This window comes from Macrotis lagotis, chromosome 4, assembly GCF_037893015.1.
Source record: "Macrotis lagotis isolate mMagLag1 chromosome 4, bilby.v1.9.chrom.fasta, whole genome shotgun sequence".
Taxonomy (NCBI): Eukaryota; Metazoa; Chordata; class Mammalia; order Peramelemorphia; family Peramelidae; genus Macrotis; species Macrotis lagotis.
Genome location: NC_133661.1, coordinates 150,097,390 through 150,118,548, shown reverse-complemented (window position 1 = coordinate 150,118,548; position 21,159 = coordinate 150,097,390). Strand labels below are relative to the sequence as shown.

General features: G+C 36.5%; 1 protein-coding gene across 11 annotated transcripts in view; it reads right to left on the bottom strand.

Annotated features, from left to right (window-relative positions):
* Positions 1 to 21,159, bottom strand: part of TLN2 (talin 2) — a 575,338-nt gene that overhangs the window by 119,647 nt on the left and 434,532 nt on the right. For all 11 annotated transcript variants that reach the window (XM_074234301.1, XM_074234300.1, XM_074234295.1 and 8 more), the window contains 6 exons: positions 20,494 to 20,637; positions 18,571 to 18,732; positions 13,546 to 13,686; positions 11,005 to 11,186; positions 9,268 to 9,400; positions 582 to 683 (listed from right to left, as the gene is read on the bottom strand). In XM_074234301.1, the coding sequence (XP_074090402.1) occupies positions 582 to 683; positions 9,268 to 9,400; positions 11,005 to 11,186; positions 13,546 to 13,686; positions 18,571 to 18,732; positions 20,494 to 20,637 (864 nt within the window). The remainder of the gene's footprint in view (positions 1 to 581; positions 684 to 9,267; positions 9,401 to 11,004; positions 11,187 to 13,545; positions 13,687 to 18,570; positions 18,733 to 20,493; positions 20,638 to 21,159) is intronic.

Here is a 21,159-nt window from a genome sequence, read left to right as displayed (position 1 = left end):
GTGAGTATGGGAAAGGTAAAGACCATATGCAAAAATTCTTTTTCCTAATTTCAAGAATTAGGACATAAATGCCGACTTAAAGTACACTGAAATGAAATGTATTATTTTATTAAAAAAAAACCCACTCCACCCCACCTCCCCCATAAGTCAGAATTAGCCTATTTCGTTCAGTCTTCAACTGCACCAAAGACCTCAAGTTCCTAGAAGGAATGCACTGTCAAATAGGGGCCAGGAGATAAGGGTTCCTCAATACTCCATATGGGACACTGCCTAAGAGTAAGACTCACAGGGTCTAATTGCTTCTGCCAGACCTCAAGGGGCATGGTAGAACCTGAAATGATTTAATTTCTTGAGGGTATGCAAGCACGAGAGTAAGTGGTAGCTTCATGTAGTGTTGGAAGCAACCATGCAACGTAGCTGACTACATGATGGGAGAGATTTTTGGGAGGACAACCAATTCAAAGACCCTTCCTCTCTAAGCAGATACAGATGGGCTCATGCATGCATACATGCACACCCAGATACACACACACACACACGTGCGCGCGCGCGCGCCCGCACAGAAAGAATCACATCAGTACCTTGTGTCCCAGCTGGGCTGCTTCTCCTCGAGCTGCTGTAGCAATGGGATCAATGAGGTGCCCGATTTCCTGAACCACTGATGTCAACTGTTCCTGCAAAGCCTAAAAAGGAAAGGCCCTGTCAAGTTCACGTTCTACGATTCACTCTCTGGGCTGCCCTGGTTCACCCACCCACCCTGTGGCCGCAGCCTCCCCAAGCACCTTCCTGTACGAGACCAGAGGAGAGATTCCACCAAGTGGTCTCCTGTTTGTTTCCAGCCCCAGCTGGCAAGGTGTGACAAGGAATGTCTTCATCTTCATTTTAATATCATTAGATTATTCAGGAAAATTACTGAAGCTACTGAACTACACATGAAGGAACCCAGTAAAGACAGTCAAAAGTTTGTTAAAAAAAAAAAAAGAAGAAAAACAGGGTTTATTCTGGGCACTGAAGTTACTGCTCAGCTACCTTGAAACTAATTTGCTAACATGAAAGATGGGAGAGGGGGAGGGGAAGGAGAGGGAGAGAGCACGTGCAAACAACCCAATACCTAGGGGAATTGGATTCATTTCCAAAATACTATTCTGGAGACTGTGCCCAATAATGTGCCAGTTATTCTCTTAAAAATACCCAAATGTAATTCTTCCTGATTTAAAAAAAAAATCTAAGTGTCATAGATTTGATCTTGGAAAAATTCCCAAGTTAGAACTAGATTTTGGTATCTTTTTTTGTAACCCCAGAGAAACCATAAAGCAAAGTTGTTGATGATTATCTAAGAGTTAGATTACTAGGAAGTTATTTTTAGTTTAAAAAATGCATGTCTTAGAAATCTGAAGCATTGTGAATTTACTACTTACTTTCTTGCACACATGGGCACAATGCCAGATGAGTCAAGGCAAAAATACATGGTGACAATGCACTGCTCATCAGAAATGAGACTGGCCTTTGTGGTTGGCAAATTTGCCAGAACATTGTTATTTATGAGTCTTATGCTTAGGAGAACTGCACTCACTGAAAGTAATAAGAAAAACAACCTACGGAATGATCACAAAAAAAAATCTTGGAAAAGAAAAAAATTAGTTTGCAGAAGTTTCTGCTAATTGTTTGTCATCATAATGGCAAGTATATCCACAATCTGATTCTAGGCAAGAATGGCAATAGATTCTAGATCCATTGAATTGCTACAGATGGTTTATGATGGGGAATGGGACATAATATTGGAGAACCTGTACTTGGAGAGATTTTTTCCCACCCCTCCAAAACTCCCAAACCCAACTTTTTTTTTTTTAGGGTTTTTTTTTTTGCAAGGCAAATGGGGTTAAGTGGCTTGCCCAAGGCCACACAGCTAGGTAATTATTAAGTGTCTGAGGCCGGATTTGAACTCAAGTACTCCTGACTCCAGGGCTGGTGCTCTATCTACTGCTCCACCTAGCCACCCCCCAAACCCAACTTTTAAAAGTCTTTCATGACATTGATTTAGAAAGCCAACTGAGGCATTTCAAGTAACATAAAGAAGTCTCTTTGTGGGGCTGGCAGTCTTCCTTTCTCCCTCCCTCTCCCTCTTTAGTTTTTAAATACTAAGCAGCTCATACAGTGCTGACTGATTGATTAGGCTGAAACATGAACAAGTGGAAACTGAAAAGTTAGGATCTGGTTGGTACCTTCCTATGGAGGCCCTTCCTGATCCCTAGAGCTGCTGGTGCCCTTTCTCTCAAATAACCTTAGTATTTTCAACCTTGTAAATATTAACTTTAAATTTATCTTCTATATTTTATGTGAACTTGTTCTCCCCACTAGAATGTCAACTCTTTGAGAGTAAAGTTTGTCTCATTCTCTGAACTTTTGCCTAGCATAGTGTCTGGCATGTAACAGGCATTTAATACTTGGTTGATTGATTGACTTATTTTCTATTGAGTGATACAATATGAGAGCTTAAGATGAATGGGAAGACTAATTGCCAGGACAAGGATCCAATACTAGGAGGTTCATATATTAGGAAGCCAAAACACAGGCAATAACTAAATGTTCACCTCAGTATGAATCTCCAAAGCTTCCATCTTTTTAATTGCAATTTCCTGCAATTCTGGTCTTCATAATTTGGCAGACTTTGCACTAAGTCTGTATCTTATTCAACTTCCCTTGTCTTACTTACCATGTACTCAAATACTTCCTCCAAAATACCTCCATAGGCTTCCTGAGTGTGAACATTAAGTGATTTGTCCACTATAAATTTAAGCCAGCTAATCTCAACTGGTTCCTACAGCAAGGCAATATTTTTATTTCTCTGTATCTGATTCCTGAACATTTAGCACAGCAGTCGTTATCCACTTTTTCTTCTTTTAAGCTAATCATATGACTCTTGACCTCTTCTCCACCTTTTCCCTGAATTCTCTCTGAATACCTCACTATATAAACCTGACTGAAAAAAAATTGAAATCATTCTTGAGAATTCTCTTTTCATCTCATACCCCTCATCATACCCCAACAATCTCCTCTACCTCAATCTCTGATGATGAGGTCACCCTTTTAATTGCCATCCCTTCTACATGTACCCATCTACTCCATCCCACTGATTATATCCACCATCAGCATACCACTCTCTCTAATCTTCAATCTTCCCTTTCTACTGATTCCTTCCCTGTTGTTTATATTCTCAAATTTCTATAAAAAGTAAACACACCCTCATTAGATCCTACCATGAGCACTAGCTATCTTTTGTCCCTTTTCTAGAAAAACCCCTTGACAAATCTGTTCACAGTTGGTATCTCTATTTCTCTTCTCACTGTATTCTAAAACCCCTTTAATATGGCTTCTAATTTTTATCCCTCATCTGAAACTATTTTTTGAAATTACCAATCATTTAACAAAGGGCCAAAGTGATTTATTTACACATTTTTAATTTTGCTCATTCTTCATTCTCCTCCTATATGTCTGACCACTTGTCTTCTTATTTTGCCAGATCTTCATTTATGTAAAGCATACTTACTGTGGGTATCCCCTCAAAGCTCCATTCTGAGTCCTTTTTTCTCTATACACATTGTTACTTGGAAATTTTATCCATTCTCATGGGTTCAATTATCATCTCTATGCATAGAATTCTCAAGTCTGGTCTCCAATTCTACATCATTAACTCCTTGCTGAACATTTTGAATCATAAATACCTCAAATTCAGCGGATCCTAAACTGAACTGATTACCTTCGTACTCTTTTCTACTTCTTCTAAACTAGTAAGGGTTACTCCTATCCTTCCAGTCACCCAGATCCAAAACAGCATCATTCTTAACTCATTTTTCTAACCATCATGTTCAATCAGTTGCCATATTATTTCTTTCCTATAACATCTCTCATATATGTCTGTATGTCAGGGCAACTAGGTGGTGCAGTGGAGAGAGTACTGGCCTTAGAATCTGGAGAACAGGAGTTCAAATCTGTCCTCAGAAACTTGCTACTTACTAGCTGTGGGCAAGTCACTTAACCCTGACTGCCTCAAATCCAGGGCCATCTCCAGTCATCCCAATTCATATCTGGCCACTGGACCCAGATGACTCTGGAGAAGAAAATGAGGCCAGTGACTTAGCACAGCATCCCCCTCACTCAAATCCAATTCATGTTCTTGTCATGACATCACTTCCCTGATGTCGTGGTTTTCTTCAAAATGAAGGACAAACATTATCATCATCATCATCATTATTATATCTACATGTATATATCTCTTTATATACATATGTAAATATACATGTATGTGTATATTTATCTCATTATCTCCATTCAGTCATTACTTTAAGTTTAGGTACCCAACACATCTCAACTGAACTATTGCAATAGCCTTCTAAATAATTTCATTGCCTTATTTTATTCCTAGTTTATCCTCCACTTAACTCTCAAAGTAATTTTCCAAATGTGTAGCTTTAACCAAATCATGTTATCCTCCTGCTCAATAAACTCTAGTGGCACCTTATCCACTTTCCAGTGATCCCTCCAGCATAAACCAGAAAATCTTTTGGCTTTTAAAGATCTTTCTAATCTGGCTCCTTCCTACCTCTCTAATCTTTTTACGTTTTACTCCTTTTCACATGCTCTGTGATCCAGTCACACTAACCTGCCTGCCATCTTTGTACATGCTATTCCATCTTCTCTCTCTGAGCTATTGGATCTGGAAGGCTCTTTCTCCTAGTCTTCAAATTTTAGAACACCTGGTTTCCTTTAATAGCCAGCACCTATATAATTATTTAAGGTTTGCAGAGTATTTTACATAGATTAACTCATTTGATCCTCATAGAATTCCACAAGGTAGGTACTATTTTTATCCCCATTTTACAGATGAGGAATCTGAGATACAGAAAATGTGAATGTTTGTTAGCTTGTTAGTAGTGTCTGAAGCAAGGTTTGAACTCAGGTCTTCCTGATTCCAAGGAACAAAATTTATCTGGGACAACATCAAGCTATCTTTAACAATGAGCTCTAGCCCTATCTCCTGCAGTAGGCCTTTACTGGTCCCTCTAACTGCTAATGTCAGTCTAGCATGTTACAGTCCTTTATCTCTACATTTATCCTCTATGTTTTGATTTATATATTAGTTTCTCCATTAGAACATAAACTCCTTGAAAGTAGGAATTGTTTTTGCTTTTTCTTTGGATCCTTAGATGTGAATCATGATAGTAAGTACTTAATAAATAAGTACTTATTTGAGTACCTACATAGTGTGTACTTAATAAATGTTTATTGATTGATTGATGTTGCCTTCAATGTCTTTTCCTGAGGTTCATAACCTGTCAATTCACTAGCAACTTCATGAGTTAAGAATATACTGAACAGGGGGTAGGTAAACGGCTCAGTAGATAGAGCACCAACCCTGGAGACAGGAGGCTCTAAGTTCAAATCTGGCCTCAGACACTTTATAATTGCCTTGGGCAAGTTACTCTTAACCCTATTGTCTTAAATAAAAATTTAAAAATAAACTGATCAACAAAATTTTTTCTTCTTCTTCTTCTTCCACAAGTAGCAGTGACAGATAAAAACTCAAAACAGTACAGTTAGGGGGTCAAAGTGATCCTGTTCCACAGGATGGAAACAATAAAATGGGTGGCATCAGTTTCTACACTCTCAGAGGATGATGGAGAAAGAACACACCACTCTTTCCACTAGTTTCTGGGAAGGTCTCTGATGCCCAGAAGGTCTTCTGAGAAGCCTTATGTTCAAAAGCTCTTTGCAAATGACAGAAATCTGTTAGGGATAGCTAATAAACTGGATGAGAGAGTTAGGGTGAAGAATAATTCTGTTAAACAAGTTAAGAGATTAAGATGAATCTAATAAGATAAAATTTAATCATTATAAATGTAAATATTTTTTCAAGTCTAAGATGGAAGAAGAATGTTAAATTAATAGTTTGTTTGAAAAAAACTCAAGGGTTTTTAGCTGATTACCAATTTGAGATGAGTCTGAAGTGAGAGGTGGCAGCATAACATAACAACCGAAAACTAACAAAAACTTGGGCTGGCATGGGAAAACAGCTTCAAGGAATAGGGAGCTGTTCATCTAGGTGTCTTCTTTCCTGAGTCAGACAACCCTTTTATTATTGAGTTTAGTTCTAGGTGTCTAGCCAGAAAGGAAGGACACTGGTAATCAGGAGTTTCTAGAGGAAGACAACCACAAAGCTGAAGGCCTTGAGACTATACCATCTGAAGGAATGGATTCCCTCTTACTTTATATCCTTGAACAGAGTCTGGATGACCACTTCTTGGGAATGTTAACATAGGGATTCCTTCTCAGATATGAGTAGAATTGGGTGGCTGATGAGTTGTCTTTCATATCTGGAACTTTGGTTCTCTGCCTTGGACTTATTTAGCTCTGACTACCAATTCAACTCTCATTTTAATTTTCTTCCTAAAAAGGGATACATTTTGTTTTGATGTAAACATTTCCAAAGAAATCCTTTTATAAGTGACATTCCCAGAACTCATAATAGAGTCAACCAATTGGCTAAATAGTATTCTTAACTCTCTAGATGCTAGACCACATTGTCCAATCAGTGAGAAAATAAGGGTCCAGCAGTTCAGTAGCCAGGTTGCCTGCTGGACTGAACAACATGAAAATCAACTTGCATGGATTCAGAGGAAATCACTGAGGATAAAAACAATGTATATTGGAATCAGGAAAAAATTAATAAAATTATTTGTTAAATGTCAAATATCTATTAAGCATTATGTTCTATGTTGGAAAGACAATGACAAAAAAAAAAAAAGACAATAGCTATCCTCAAGAAGCTTACAGTTCACAGAAGGTCCCTTACCCACTGACCAAGTGCTACCTAATCCCAGTCCTTTAAAGCATGCCTAGCCCATATCTGTCATACTTGTCCTTAGGTAATTTCCTGGGACAGGAGGATAGACTATCCTTGTCTGGGACAGATGAGACAGGATTCAAATTAGAAACTTAGCCTTCTCGTACCAGAGTATTTGTGAAGTTGTTATATTCAAGATGGTTAGCCAGAATAGGGATTCACAGTCAAGGAAATAGAATAGACTGGAAAGTCAAAAGACATCAGAGTCTTGATCACTAGTCTGACTCACCCTAAGAATATTTGCTGATCTAATGACTGATGGATTGCTTTGTGTCCACTGTATACTCTGGTCCTAATGGACCAGAATAATTATGAGTTAGAAATGCCCTATCTTCTGTAGATTCAGCTGTAATGCAATAGTCTTACCCCATGGAGGGTGGACACAGCTCAACTAATATATACCACCATTTGTACCCAGGGTCCTAGTTCCTACAGTCTCCTCTGAGTAAATTAAGTGGCAGATAGAGATGAATTGAAGGAAACAAAGGTAGACAATTAAGAACACTTAGAAAGAAGATGGCAAAAACAATGGAAAGAAAAGGAATGGGTCATCCCCTAAGAAGTGAAAAAAGAAAAAAAAAGCTCAACAATTTACAAGAATGATAGTGCAAGTGAATGAGGGCTTCCTGGTAATAGTACTAGATGAAAGGCTGTGAAAGCCAATAACCCTAAGGTAAAAATATTTAGCTCAGTAGACATTTGAGTTTAATGCAAAATCAGATAATTTGATCAATGCATTTTTTTCCTGTTAATGCACAGATACATTCAAAATTCATGTCCCAAGGCCTGCTCTGATGACATTCTAAATTTAATTTAGAAACCCTGTGTTAATAACACTCGATATCTTTTCTTCACTTTCTAATATCTTTACTATTTTCCATTTTCACAATCTGAACCTACCACTGGTAGGCGCCATCTTCTCAACCTACTCTAAGGACACTCAGGTCACATTTTAATTTCAATTTTCAACAATCAGTATACCTACTTTCTTTCCTCCCATCCATGATTATTGATTATACCTTTCCCAATATCTACTCTACCCTCTGCAATCCAAGATTAAGCACTTTCAGAGAAGGAAGATTAACTGAGACTTGAACAACAACAAAATTTTGCTTTTCAAAGTCATTTCAAAGGTCACCTAATCTGTCCCCAAAACGAATCTTTTCTACATCTCCAATAAGTGTTCATAGAATACTTACCTGCAGGTTTAAAATAATAGGGACCTTTATTACTGCCTATTAGTCTACTGAACTTTTAGATAGCTCTAATTACTTTTCCATATATTGAGCTGATATCTGCTCATTGACACCTTTTACTCACTGCTCCAAAATCTTATGGGGCCATAAAGAACAAATCTAATCCCTCTTCCATATAACAGTCTTTGAATACCAAAAGAAAGCTACCATTACATGTCCTTACCCCTTTTCATGATAGAGATAAAATAATAGCTGTAAAACATTTTTCAAACTTAGTGCTATATACATGCTAGCTACTATTATTACTGTGACTAATAGCATTATTATTTCTATTCCCAGATACCCATTCAGTTTTCTAATTCTTTTAGGAGCCAATATATAAGCCTAGAATACTGTTGCTGCACAATGCTGCTAGAATATATAAACAAAGAATGGGCTCTATGTTTACATATATGTACCCATCATATACATATGATTTTGTCAACAAGCAAATTCCCTTCAACTATTTAAGTATAAACTTTCTTTACCTCTGTGGAAAGTTTTGAAAGGAGTTATGGCTGGAAAATATTATTACTCAATAGGCTAGCCTTTTGGAGATGAGGCTCTCTATACAGAACAAGATAATTTCTTAGGCAGTAAATCTGTTCCTGGATTATGTTGGACAGCTAAGGGATAGAGAATTAGACTTGGAGCCAGGAAAAACTGAATTCAAATCCTGCCTCAAACACTTTCCAGCTTGCTAGTTCTGTGGCACTGGGCAAATCAGTGGAAAAATAACAGGGTGGTGGTGATCCTCACAGGATCACCTGTTTGTTGTTTGCTGCTGCTGCTGCTGCTAACTACTACTACTTCTACCAGTACTAGTACTAATACTAATATTACTGCTACTTGTAATATTGCTACAAGTACTAATACTACTGCTAATAGCAATAATGCTACTGTTACTAATGCTAATGCTACTGATACTAGTACTAATGCCACTAATGCCACCAGTGCCACTACAAACTTTTCCTGAGATTGCACTGGGTTGGTACAGTTTTGTAACTCAAAGGTACAGTCCCACAAAGAAGTATCTGAAGAGGACTTAGGATTTCTATGCTAGATCTCTCTACAACATTCTCTATTTTGTAGGGGTAAATAGAGTAATTTGATCTGAATAGCAATCATTACCTCTACAGAGATGTCATCTCTTGTGGCCAGGTTCTGACTGACTGCAGCAAGAGAGGCCTGCTCAATATCTCGGATGCACCTATTGATGCCATCAATGGAATAGTCACACTCTCTCTGGCCTGGAGCCTTATCCCTGAAATAAAAAGAACTTTATTATCAGGAGAAAAGGAGAGCCCATGCTTCAGGATATCACATTAATGATTAGTATACTGAGAGTTTCTGATCATGGGTCCTCTATATTATCTAATAAGCAATAGATTCCCGAGCAGCTTTTTTTAATACCTACTTACAAACCTGAGTTACATATTGTGACTGCAGTGAGGCTCTTGGGACATCCTGCTTCATTAAGACAAAGAAAATTTTAGTGAACTGTACTCAACATGAGAGGAAATCAATACCTGAAGAATACCCTCCATTTCAGGAAGGAATAACCCCCCCCCCTTTAATCTTTGCCTTTAATTTAATCATAATTGTCCAAATACTCCATGAATGACCAAATGTTGGGGATATGGACTAAGAATTCACACTGGTATAAAACCCTTATAAAAGGTAGGTTCAAATTCCAGTTTAGACACTTACTGGCTCTAGATCCCTGGACAAGTCTTTTAACCACTTTGTGTTAAATGGCAATAATAGGACTTAAATCAATGGGCTGTTTTGAGAATTGTAATAAAATATGGAAAACATTTGTAAACCCTGAAGCACTGCATGTTAGCTAATTTTATTATAATTATAAATGGTGAGTTTTATTTCCAGTGCAAATGAGTTACATTATACACTACTGACAGAAGCCCTATGAAGGATAAAAATAATACCTAATGGATTTTTCTTTGAATGGGTTTCTAAATTTCACAATGATGATTCAAAACATTAAGCATGGGGGGGGGGGGGGGGCTAGATGGCGCAGTGGATAAAGCACTGGCCTTGAAGTCAGGAGTACCAGAGTTCAAATCTGACCTCAGACACTTAATAATTACCTAGCTGTGTGGCCTTGGGCAAGCCACTTAACCCCATTGCCTTGCAAATACTAAAAGAAAAAAAAATTAAGCATGAAAGTGCTAGCTAATTCTATGACTTTCCCAAGTAAATGAGAAACAAAGTATAACTTTAAGAGATTCATTTAGTCCCTCTGAACAGAATTAAATATAAATTCTGTTTTAAAATGTTATATTCTAATCAAGGAATGTTCTTAAGAGTCTTAATATCACTGGAAACACAGTTTTATCAAGACTTAAAATATTCATATGATTTTACCAGTAAATTAGATTAAATGGCAGAACAACAAAACGCTGGTTATCCTTACCCAAGTATCCAGGTGACACAGGTGATAGACAATATTGGCCCTCAGATAAAACTTTATCAGCTAAATTCTAGTTTAAATAACAGACCTGATGTATTTGGTGTAATGGAAAAGGCACTGGATTTGGAGCAGGGAGACTGAGATTGCAATGCCAGCCCAGTCACTGATTGGTTGTATGACCTTGAGCAAATCAGTTGATATCAATCTCCCCACCTGCAAAAGGGTGTGTGTGTGTGTGTGTGTGTGTGTGTGTGTTTGTGTGTGTGATAATGCCAGTAAGATCTATAACATGGGATTATTTCAAAGATCAAATCAGATAATGGGCATAAAGTAATCTGAAACTGTAAATCACTACACAAATATAAGGCATGATTATTATATTATTGGAAAATGAAGGATAGTCCATGGTTAATGTAAGGCATTTGGAAGTCACTTACCTAATGGAAGTGATGAGGCTCTTGATTGAATCTGAAACAGTATGCGAATGTCCAGCAAGGACAGACCAAGTGGGTGGGTCTTTAGGATTGATGGCCAAAGAACGAGCAGTCCTGATAAGGAAAGATGAACTTTCCAACATAGTCTTAGCTGAGATTAGGATAGGTTCTTGTGCCCGAGACCCCTGGGAAAAATAAAACAGGGGGGGATTGTTGCTATTTGGGAAAAGTGAAGTATAAGTATTTCCTGAAGATGAAATATATTAAATAGAAATATCTACATATCCCTTTAGAATTTGGGAGAAAATGTTTGATGGAGCGATATTTCAGAGGACAAGGTATCCATACCAATAGGAAGCTCTCTTATGTCTGATGGCAGACTGGGTCAAAAAAACAGCTGAGTGAAATCAGTAACCAAGAAAGAAGTCTTTTGCAGGATATCAGTACAGCAATCTATGCAATAATCTTACTGATAGATAGCTTTAGACATCAGCACCCAATGGATACACAAAACTTGAGTGAATGTTATTAAAATGACTCACAAAGCATCACAGGACTGTAACTTTTAACATATGCTGTATTTTTTGTAATATATGTACAATCAACTTAATTAGTTATATGGTGATCTGGGGCAGTTAAGTTGTACAATGGATAGAGTGCCAGATCTAGAGTCAGGAAGACCCGAGTCCAAATCTGGCTAAAGACCCTTACTAACTTTGAGACCATTAGCAATTCACTTAACCCTGTTTGCCTTAGTTTCCTCATCTGTAAAATGAGCTGGAGAAGGAAATGACAACTTAGTATTTTTTTTTAGATTTTTTTCAAGGCAATGGGGCTAAGTGGCTTGCCCAAGGCCACACGGCTAGGTAATTATTAAGTGTCTGAGGTCGGATTTGAACCCAGGTACTCCTGACTCCAAGGCCAGTGCTCTATTCACTGCGCCACCTAGCCGCCCCAAACTTAGTATTTCTAATAAGAAAATCCTGAATGGGGTCACAAAGAATCAGGGCTGGACAACAACAAGGTTTGCAGGTTACCTAAGTCTTGGACTTTTCCTCTCCCCTACTGTTTACTGACATCTAAGAGGGGAAAAGAAGTTTAAATACAAATGTAGTAATTTTATTATTTGTTAATAGAAGTTATAAAGGTGAGAAACACCTCAAAACTACTGTATGAAAATGAAGGTTGTATTCTCTTTGGATTTCAGTGGTTTGTACTATCTCAGAAGTAAAGAAATTTAGAGACAGTTATGGTTACTTAGACTACAAACTAAAAATATGTTTTCTCTTTATTTTTGCTTGTCTCATTTTTGGAGAGTAACATCAGAAAGTTTGTGTTCCTTCAAGTTGTTTAGCATTTCATAAAAGTTGAGAAGCATAATATTACATGAAAGCCATGGAACTAGGAGGCAGGAAGGGCAGGAATCTATAATCCAAGATTTAGGTCACGAGTTTCAGGCAAGAGGAACAGAAAATAATTTAAAACCACATTTACAGGCAAAAGCTTCATAAGATTATAAAACACAGATTTCCATTCTGTAGCAAAGGTCTTTGGGATCCCACTAGGCAACCAGATACCACTGTGGTTGGTGACATAGTCTAGTGATAGTTTTTGGTTTTCCTCATGTAAAAAGTTAAAATACTGACCTCCAGAACATCACATTTCTGACTAATGTATATAGCTCTAGCTATACAGGTTACTGACTTAAAAGAGGAGGTATGGCTAGAATCCTAATATGATCATGTTGTTTTACCCCTAATTTTTTTTTAATAGTTCTTATCACCAACTTAAGAAATTTCCAATAAGAAGACTTATAGGAACTGATACAAGATCAAAAAAAGGAGAACCAGGAAATAATGTACTCAATGACTTTTTTTTTTTTAGGGGCTATTTTCATTACCCAGGTACCACAGAAGAAATATAGAAATATTACCATTGGTTAGAAGATTTATTTGGGAAAAGCCTACTGGCAGATGACAAAAAAAGGCATATAAATATGTGTGTACACACACACACACACACACACACACACACACACACACACACACACAACACACATCTTCTCTTTCTTTTGGAGACCTCTGAAGTAAATACGTTGGTAGCAGATACAGAATGATAGAGCAAGAATATTAGGGAAAGCTCTGAAATGTGCTGAGGATCCAAGAGTCTTCAAAAAAACCCAACCAAACAGAAAACAAGCAAGTAAATACTAATAAATCCCACAGCTTGTTTCTCTGTATTTAAAACAAACAAATACCAAGCCCAGATCTGAATCCATCTAACAACTTCCCCATTTTGAAGATTGAAAATTCAAAGCCAACAGTCAATTTTGTGATTTATTTCTTAATTTCTTTTACTTAAGCTAGAATGCTACCTTTTTCATGACAATAATAAAATCATACTTTGCATATTTCAAGTACTTTTAGCTATTAACTTCTCATATATATTAGTAACAGACAACTAACCCCTTTTTTCCAACAGACAACTAACCAAACCCATTTTTCCCTTGGAGATCTCAAAGAAGGAAAAAAAGGCATGTCCTACCTCTGAACTGATCTGGGCTGGAATGCTGACAAACTCAGGGTTGGAAGCAAATGCTGTCAGATTTTCAACCGCTTCAATTAAGGGCACAGTTGCAATTCTACACTTAGTTCGATTGTCTTCAGAGAAATCTCCATCCAGAGCCTGGTGTGAAGAGAAAATACAGAAATATTTTCTGTATGATGGTATCCACTGCCTGTCCCTGTGGTCATTAAAACCATTCTGTTCCAAAAGAATATGGTCTGATTGGTTCAAAAATCTTTAAAACATAGCAGTGGCTAGGTGGTGCAGTGGATAGAGCACAGATCCTGGAGTCAGGAGGACCTGAGTTCAATTCTGACGTCAGACACTTAATAATTACCTAGCTGTGTGGCCTTGGACAAGCCACTTAAACCCATTTGCCTTGCAAAAAACCTAAAAAAAACCCTTTAATACATTTGGTAAATAAGACCAAGAGTTAACTGGATCCGGGACATTTTAAGAAACAAAGTAGAATATGCATCTCACGTAATAGTTAACCTACTGAATCACTGGGACTTACCCTTCCGCAAAATGCAGAATGATAACATTCTAGAAATAATGCTCTTCTCTTGGATTGATATATTTAGATTTATCTCCAAAAACCAGGGTCTAGCACCTTTAAAACTGAATGGAACACTTTAGAGACTCCATCATCACAAGCCAACAGTAATTCTCTATCCAAAGAAAACTACACCTATAAATATTCCTGTAGTTTAAGGGCAGAAGGTTTTCATTCCAAGGAAACATCTTCAAACTGTCTTTATATTAAAGTGGTTAAATATTACAGTAAGAAGCAGCACAGAAGCATGCAACCAAATATTCAGATCATTTCAGTCATTCTTGTCTCTTCTTCCCCAAAGTAGCTATTTTAACCAAGATGTTATTCCCAAAGCTTTCAAAACAGTCTAGTCTTTATGGACTTTCTTAACTCTTAGACTCAGACTTCTTTTATCCTGTTATCTGTTTTAAGAGATTTAGGAACCTTTAAAAGTTCATAAGGTGACAGATGCACTTAAGAGTTAGAAGGGACTAAGCAGGTCATCTAGTTCAAACCTGCAATTTCCAATTGAGGAAATGGAGGCATTGAAAGGTTAAGTGGCTTATTTCCAAGGTCACCTAAGGGGTGATTGAGGGAAGATGTGAATACCTTCATCAGCTTTGACTGAATAAGTAAAGTACTCTACTATACTGCCTTTCATCTCATAGAACAGAGTTCTTAATCTGAAAAATGATGGTAAATTTTGGGGATGGTAGGTGCATCTATGAACTTGGATGGGAAAAATGACAGCTTTATTTTAATATTGATTTCCTTTTCAATCCTATTCATTTTTATGTTTTATATTGTAATAATACTTAATTTTTCCTCAATTGCACTATTCATTTTATTTTTTACAATTAAAAATATTCTGAGATGAGATTGCAGAGTTATTTTTGACACATAGACAAATACCCCATCATACCCTAGAACAATTTAAGAAGAAATGAATTAGTTGCTGACTGAACTCAAAGATGCTTAGAAATTAAAATTTGGAAATCATCTAGTTCACCCTTTTCATTTTAATGAAGACATGTAGGCTCAGAGAACCAGTCACTTGTCCAAATATATCTGCTAACAGAGCACATTCTAGAACCTAGCTTCCTAGGCTACCAGTCTAAATCTCTCTCTCTCTCTCCTTTTTTTTTTTTTGCTCTGCCACATTGACTCAGAGACAACTAGAACAAAGTTCAGAAATAATAAAACACCATAAGCAAACAATTTTTTTTGTTAAAATCCATTTTAAAAAAAATGTAAAGAGAAGAGAATATACTTACTGCAAAGCCAAGTACTATCAAAGAAGGAGCAGAATCATTTGTATTGAGTACATAGTGATGATGTTTAATCCCCAAGGGAATGAACTAAGTATTGCTTTACCGGACAAGGCCATGCTCTTGCTTCTTAGAAAAACAAAAGCCACTGTTGCACAATTTTTAGTTGGCATCCAACCAGTGCAACTGCCCAAGTTAAAATAACATTCCAGTCCACACATTTGATTTGAAACTACAGTAACAAGCTGAATGAAGGAAAAAAGAGAAGACAGCTATACAATTTTCTCTGGAGAAAAGTGGGTATGACTGGTAATGTGTCTCACATATTTCATTTTCTAATACAAGAAAACAACAGGACTCAAAAGATTCAGTGTAGTGAATAGACAAAAGATTTAGTTTCAGATATTCACAACCTTGACAACCTATCATGTATTCAGTAATCTTCTGTTCCTTGATGCTGTTTCTACTTTGCTCCTCTTCTTCCCCATCTCATCAACTCCTGCAGGCTCTAACAGAATTTAGTCATTATCTCATTTAAGATAAAATAAATTTAGATTTTTTTAATGACCAAAAAACTATTTTCTCTTTTTCTCACTGCTTCTACCCCACTGGAAACAATAACCACCACCACCACAATAATGTTGTAAAAAAATTAGGCATAGACAAGTAAAACCAATTCTCCTGTTGGCCAAATCTAAACATTCTCTACTCTGGAACTATCATCCCTCTCTCAGGAAGCCAGAAGCAGGCTTCATAATTGGGCCTCTGGAAGCACAATTGATTATTGCTCTGATCATAGTTTTTATAGCTTTCAGAGTGCTTTGTCTTTACAATATCACCATCTATTATACAAATTATTGTTCCACTGACTTTATTCTGCATCAACTCAAACAAATTTTCTTAGGTTTTACTGAAACCATGTCTTTTATTATTTCTTAGGTTGTAATAATATTCCTTTACATTCATAGGACATATATCTTATGGCATAATGATATTTTTTCAGTTGATGGGAACTCCCTTAAGTTTCTAGATCCTTGAGAATACAAAAAGAGCTGCTATGACTATTTTTATAAAGGAATAATTTTTTTTCTTTAATCTCTTTGGATCTAGAAATGGACATATCCTCAATATTAAAAGGATAAACAGGGTATCTGCAATGGAGAATACCATCTGTATCCAGAGAAAGAACTGTGGAGTTTGAACAAAGACCAAAGACTATCACCTTTAATTTAGAAAAAAAAAAACCTAGTTATCTTACTATGTAATTCTGCTATCTCTTATATTTTATTTTCTTCCTTAAGGATATGATTTCTCTCTCATCAAAATCAACTTAGATCAATGTATATAGCATGGAAACAATGTAAAGACTAACAGACTGCCTTCTGTGGCAGGGGGAGGGAAGGAAGATTAGGGGAAAAATTGTAAAACTCAAAGTAAATAAAATCTTTAAAAAAAAAAAAGGATAAACACCAAATATTAAAGATGAATACCATTTGCTAATCACTGCTATATAACCCTGAGCAAGTAATCTCTGGGTCTTAGTTTTCTTATTTGAAAATTAAGGAATTAAGGAGTTAGACCAGATAACCTTGAAGGATCCTTCCAGTTTTAAATCTATAGGTTATAATTAGATCTAATTGAGACTTTCTCACTAATATACTCAGAATAAGAGTAATAAAAATTGAAAGCTTTGGAAAGAATAAGCATATGTCTTTATACAGAGTGCTTCAAGTAAATGAAGAAAGCTTAAAAAAGTAAATCTCTTTCTCAAGAATGTCATGTCTATACTCAGTTGCAATCTGTACTGAGTTCTAGTGCTGCACTACCATCTGCTATTAGAAACTCCACCTGTTTACCCTAGGAATCTTAAAATCAACATGTATAAAAAGAACAACCTCAAACTTGTACCTCCACCATACTTCCTAATTTCTGTCAAAAGGTATACTATCATCTTTCCAATCACCAAAGTTTATAATTCTGAAGTTATCTTTAGTACTTCCCTTTTACTCATTTTTCTTTCTATTTACCAAATTTTACAAAGTCTAACATCACTTCCCTTCTTTCTTTTCACTTACAAACTTATCTTTTAGGACATCACCAATCTCATTTACTGAAGTGAGTTGCTTTGAGAAAGTGACATTGCTAGAAAAATCAGAAAGGAACTGGAATATTTAAGAGAGATATTTTCATAGAGATTGCTCAGTGTCTAAAACTAAGAAAAGATACAGAGAAGAGTCAAAGAGAATAAAAATCCTCTTCATTCTCCTTAAATTTACTTCCTGCAGCATTATTTTAAAGTTATAAAAATATGTACATTTTATTTTTTTCCCCCAAAATTAGTTGATTTTATAGTAGTAGATATCATCCAACAAATACAAAGAAACAAATAAAGAAGAGACATTTGGCTATATTTAATTTAGAAGATTCTACCTATGGAATTAGCCTCTACTTTAGGAAAGGGCAGGTTTATAGGCCTAACTCAATGCATTTCCCTGTTAAAAAAAAACACCTTGGTTCTTTCCTTCTTTTACCTGTTTGCACTTATCCTAATCTTTATTCTAACAGGGAAAAACAACAACAATATTTCTGATATATTACTTATCTCAAGAATGATTCCTACTTGTGCTTCCATGTACTTTTCACTTCTATTTTATATCTATTCTTATGGTCACCTAGAAAGAAAGTCTAGTTTTCAAGAAAGCTAATTTCAAGAAAATTCTGGGATAATTTTTTTTCTTTTCCATGGGAATAAGACTTGAGGCTTTTACTATCTCTGAGTTCCTTCATCATCAATAACTGAGAAATCTGCATAAATTTGCTACTCTGGGTAGCCTATTTTATGCACAGATAAAGATCTTGGTCCCACTTTTTAAAACCCCCCCCATCAAAACTCAACTTTTCAAATACATTTAAGCAGAAATCTATTTAGCTTTAGTTTAAAAAAAAGAAATAGTGATTTCTCTACAATTTTCACATACCTTATTATAAGTAGATAGAATCTCAGGCTGTCAATTCATCAGAATTGGGCTACATGGATATACAATTGATGAATTGGAATTTCATGGAAATAAAACAATTTTAATGTGTAAAATACTAATATACAGAGCAAAACATAAATCTGGCATTTGGCTTATGTGATGGGTGAAGGGGTAAGGGGAGGGAAAAGGCTTCTGTATTTCTGACCACAGTTCAGTGACTTACCTTGATGGTTTTCACCAGATTGGCAGTGCTGTTGGCAACCTCTTTTGCAGACTGAACAAAATGCCTCTTAGCTACTGGGTTGGCCGTCTTGGATGAAGCAATGCGACAGGCATTACACAAGGCAGAAGTGTGCTTAGCAACAATTGTGGCGGCTGATAAAACCTATAAAAGAGAGAACAGAACTTGAGTGCAGGAGGGAGTCTGGTTCAGTGGCTTTGCTTTGAACATTGAGATTCCACATAAATCAGCTCATGGTACCAAAGCTTCTTTCTAGTTGATTAATATCAGGTTCCATTGTTCCACAGGCCAAAAGGGATTCCCTAGCCTCTTTAGACACATGTACCATCAGGAATGGTGGGAGCATAAGAAGGGAAGAAAGAAAAGAAAGAAGGAAGAAAAAATAAAATAGGAAAAGAAATGACCTGAAGGATATAAAGAGAGAAAAGAGATAGATATGGTAAAGATTTCAATATGCTGTAGCACAGACTTAGGCATCACTGAGAAACATATGTTTAATTTTTGTCTTAACTTAACCCCACTGCCTTATTAAAAAAAAAAATTGTCCTGAGGTCTCTACTATTTGAGTTCTTCTAACATCAATTATTGAGCAATCTATATACAATGGCTATTCTGTGCTTAATATATTTAATAAGGATATAGGCCATATGTCCATATATCAAACATTCATTCAGGATCTTCAGAAGAAAAATGGAATAAAGAGGGTAGCTAGGTGGTACAGTGGACAGAGCACTAGAGTCAGGAGGATCTGAGTTCAAATTTGATCTCAGACACTTAATAATTACATAGCTATGTGACCTTGGACAAGTCAATTAACCCCATTGTGTTACCAAAAAAAAAAAAAAAAAGAAGAAATGGAATAAAATCAAACTGGTTTTCTAAATATTTATGCAGAGTTGAAAGAAGACATTTCTACAACTAGGATAAGCAGCAAAAAAAAATATGCCTAGGGCAAATTGCATGAAACATGAAAAATACTGCTGAGGAACCTTGATGGGGCATGGGTAGGGAGGAAGGAAGAGGAAGGGAGGGAGAGATAAGGAAGGATACCAGGTAGGTAAATAGATCAAGGGAATAAAGTGAAACAGCTTCTTATTTTAATTATTTTTTAACTGAGTCAAATACAGTTCTTTTATGCTGCCAAAGGTCTCAAAATACTGACAACTTTTACTAAATTTCAGCACTCTGAAACAAATCCCAGCTGTATCACCCTAGTTACAGTTCTGTATACTATGCAATGAGATTAAAGTGAAAATAAAGAGTAGTAACAAAATAGAGGAAAAAGAGGAAGAGATATCCACAAAAAGGCAACATATGGCTTACAAGGTATTTATGGAAGAAGACATACAATATTGCTAAAATGGCATTTTTTTTCCCCTTGGTTTTCTTGGTAAAGATACTCAAATGGCCTGCCATTTTCTTCTCAGGCTCATTTAACAGATGAGCTTGAGGCAATTACAATTTACAACTAAGGCAAACAGGCCACACAACTAGTAAGTGATTGAAGCTCGATATGAATTAGGTCATCCTGACTCTAAGTCAGGCAGTTCTATTCAATGAGCCACTAGCTACTACCTCCAAATACTGCCTAAGCAACATCAAGAAACACGAGACACAATACTCTCTCCTTCATGCCCTTTTTCTCATGGCCGATTTTATTTTATTCAGCAATAATATATAGTCTTTATTTCTTAAGATATCATTCTCTAGTTTTCAATCTATAAAAAGCTTCAATTCTTTGTCCCCAAATTCTTTATCCAGAGCACTACATCATTTGAATGTGAATGGGATGTGCAAAGTCTCCAACCTAACTTCACAATTCTTTTTACCTACCTAAGATAATTCACATAGGTAGGAAGTTGGATATAACGGTAAAATATTTTTCATCTTGCCCTAAATGGTTACCTGTGATGGACTGCTGCCTGGATCCACCAGATTCTGGCAAGCCATCTGGATCGCTTGATTGGCCCTGGCAAATTGGATGTGATCTACCAGACCCTGGTGTCCCGCCTGGCTGTTGGGGTCAGAGATGCCAACTAGGTAAGCAGCCTAGAACAGAGGAAGGAAACAATTGTTTATTAAGAACTTTCTAGTCTAAGCAAATATGATCTGATTTAATCGCTACAAAATCCTTGGGAGGTAAGCACTACTCTTATCTTCCATTTTACAGCTGAGAAAACTGAGACAGCCAGTGGTTAAGTGACTGAGGTAAATGTCCAAGGTAGGATTTAATCTCTAGTGTTTCTGCTTCCAGGTCTAACTCTCTGAACTATGGCAGTTACCTGGCAGCTTACTTCACCAAACACAGAATCTGTGGAAATAAAACCCATGCTCTGCCTTTCAAAGGCTAACCTTGACTATCTATACTCAAGGAACATGCCAAGTTCTATAGCCTCAATTTCCTCAATTGTTAAATTAAAGGTTGTATTATCTACTTCATTAGGCTACAAGGAGGCAAGAGTGGTGATAATATTGCTAAAAATGATGACAAAGTTCAAGCTATAAAATATTTAGCCCTTGCTGCTGCTATGTTTGGTGAAAATCAGATATAATGAAAATAATTGAGAAATG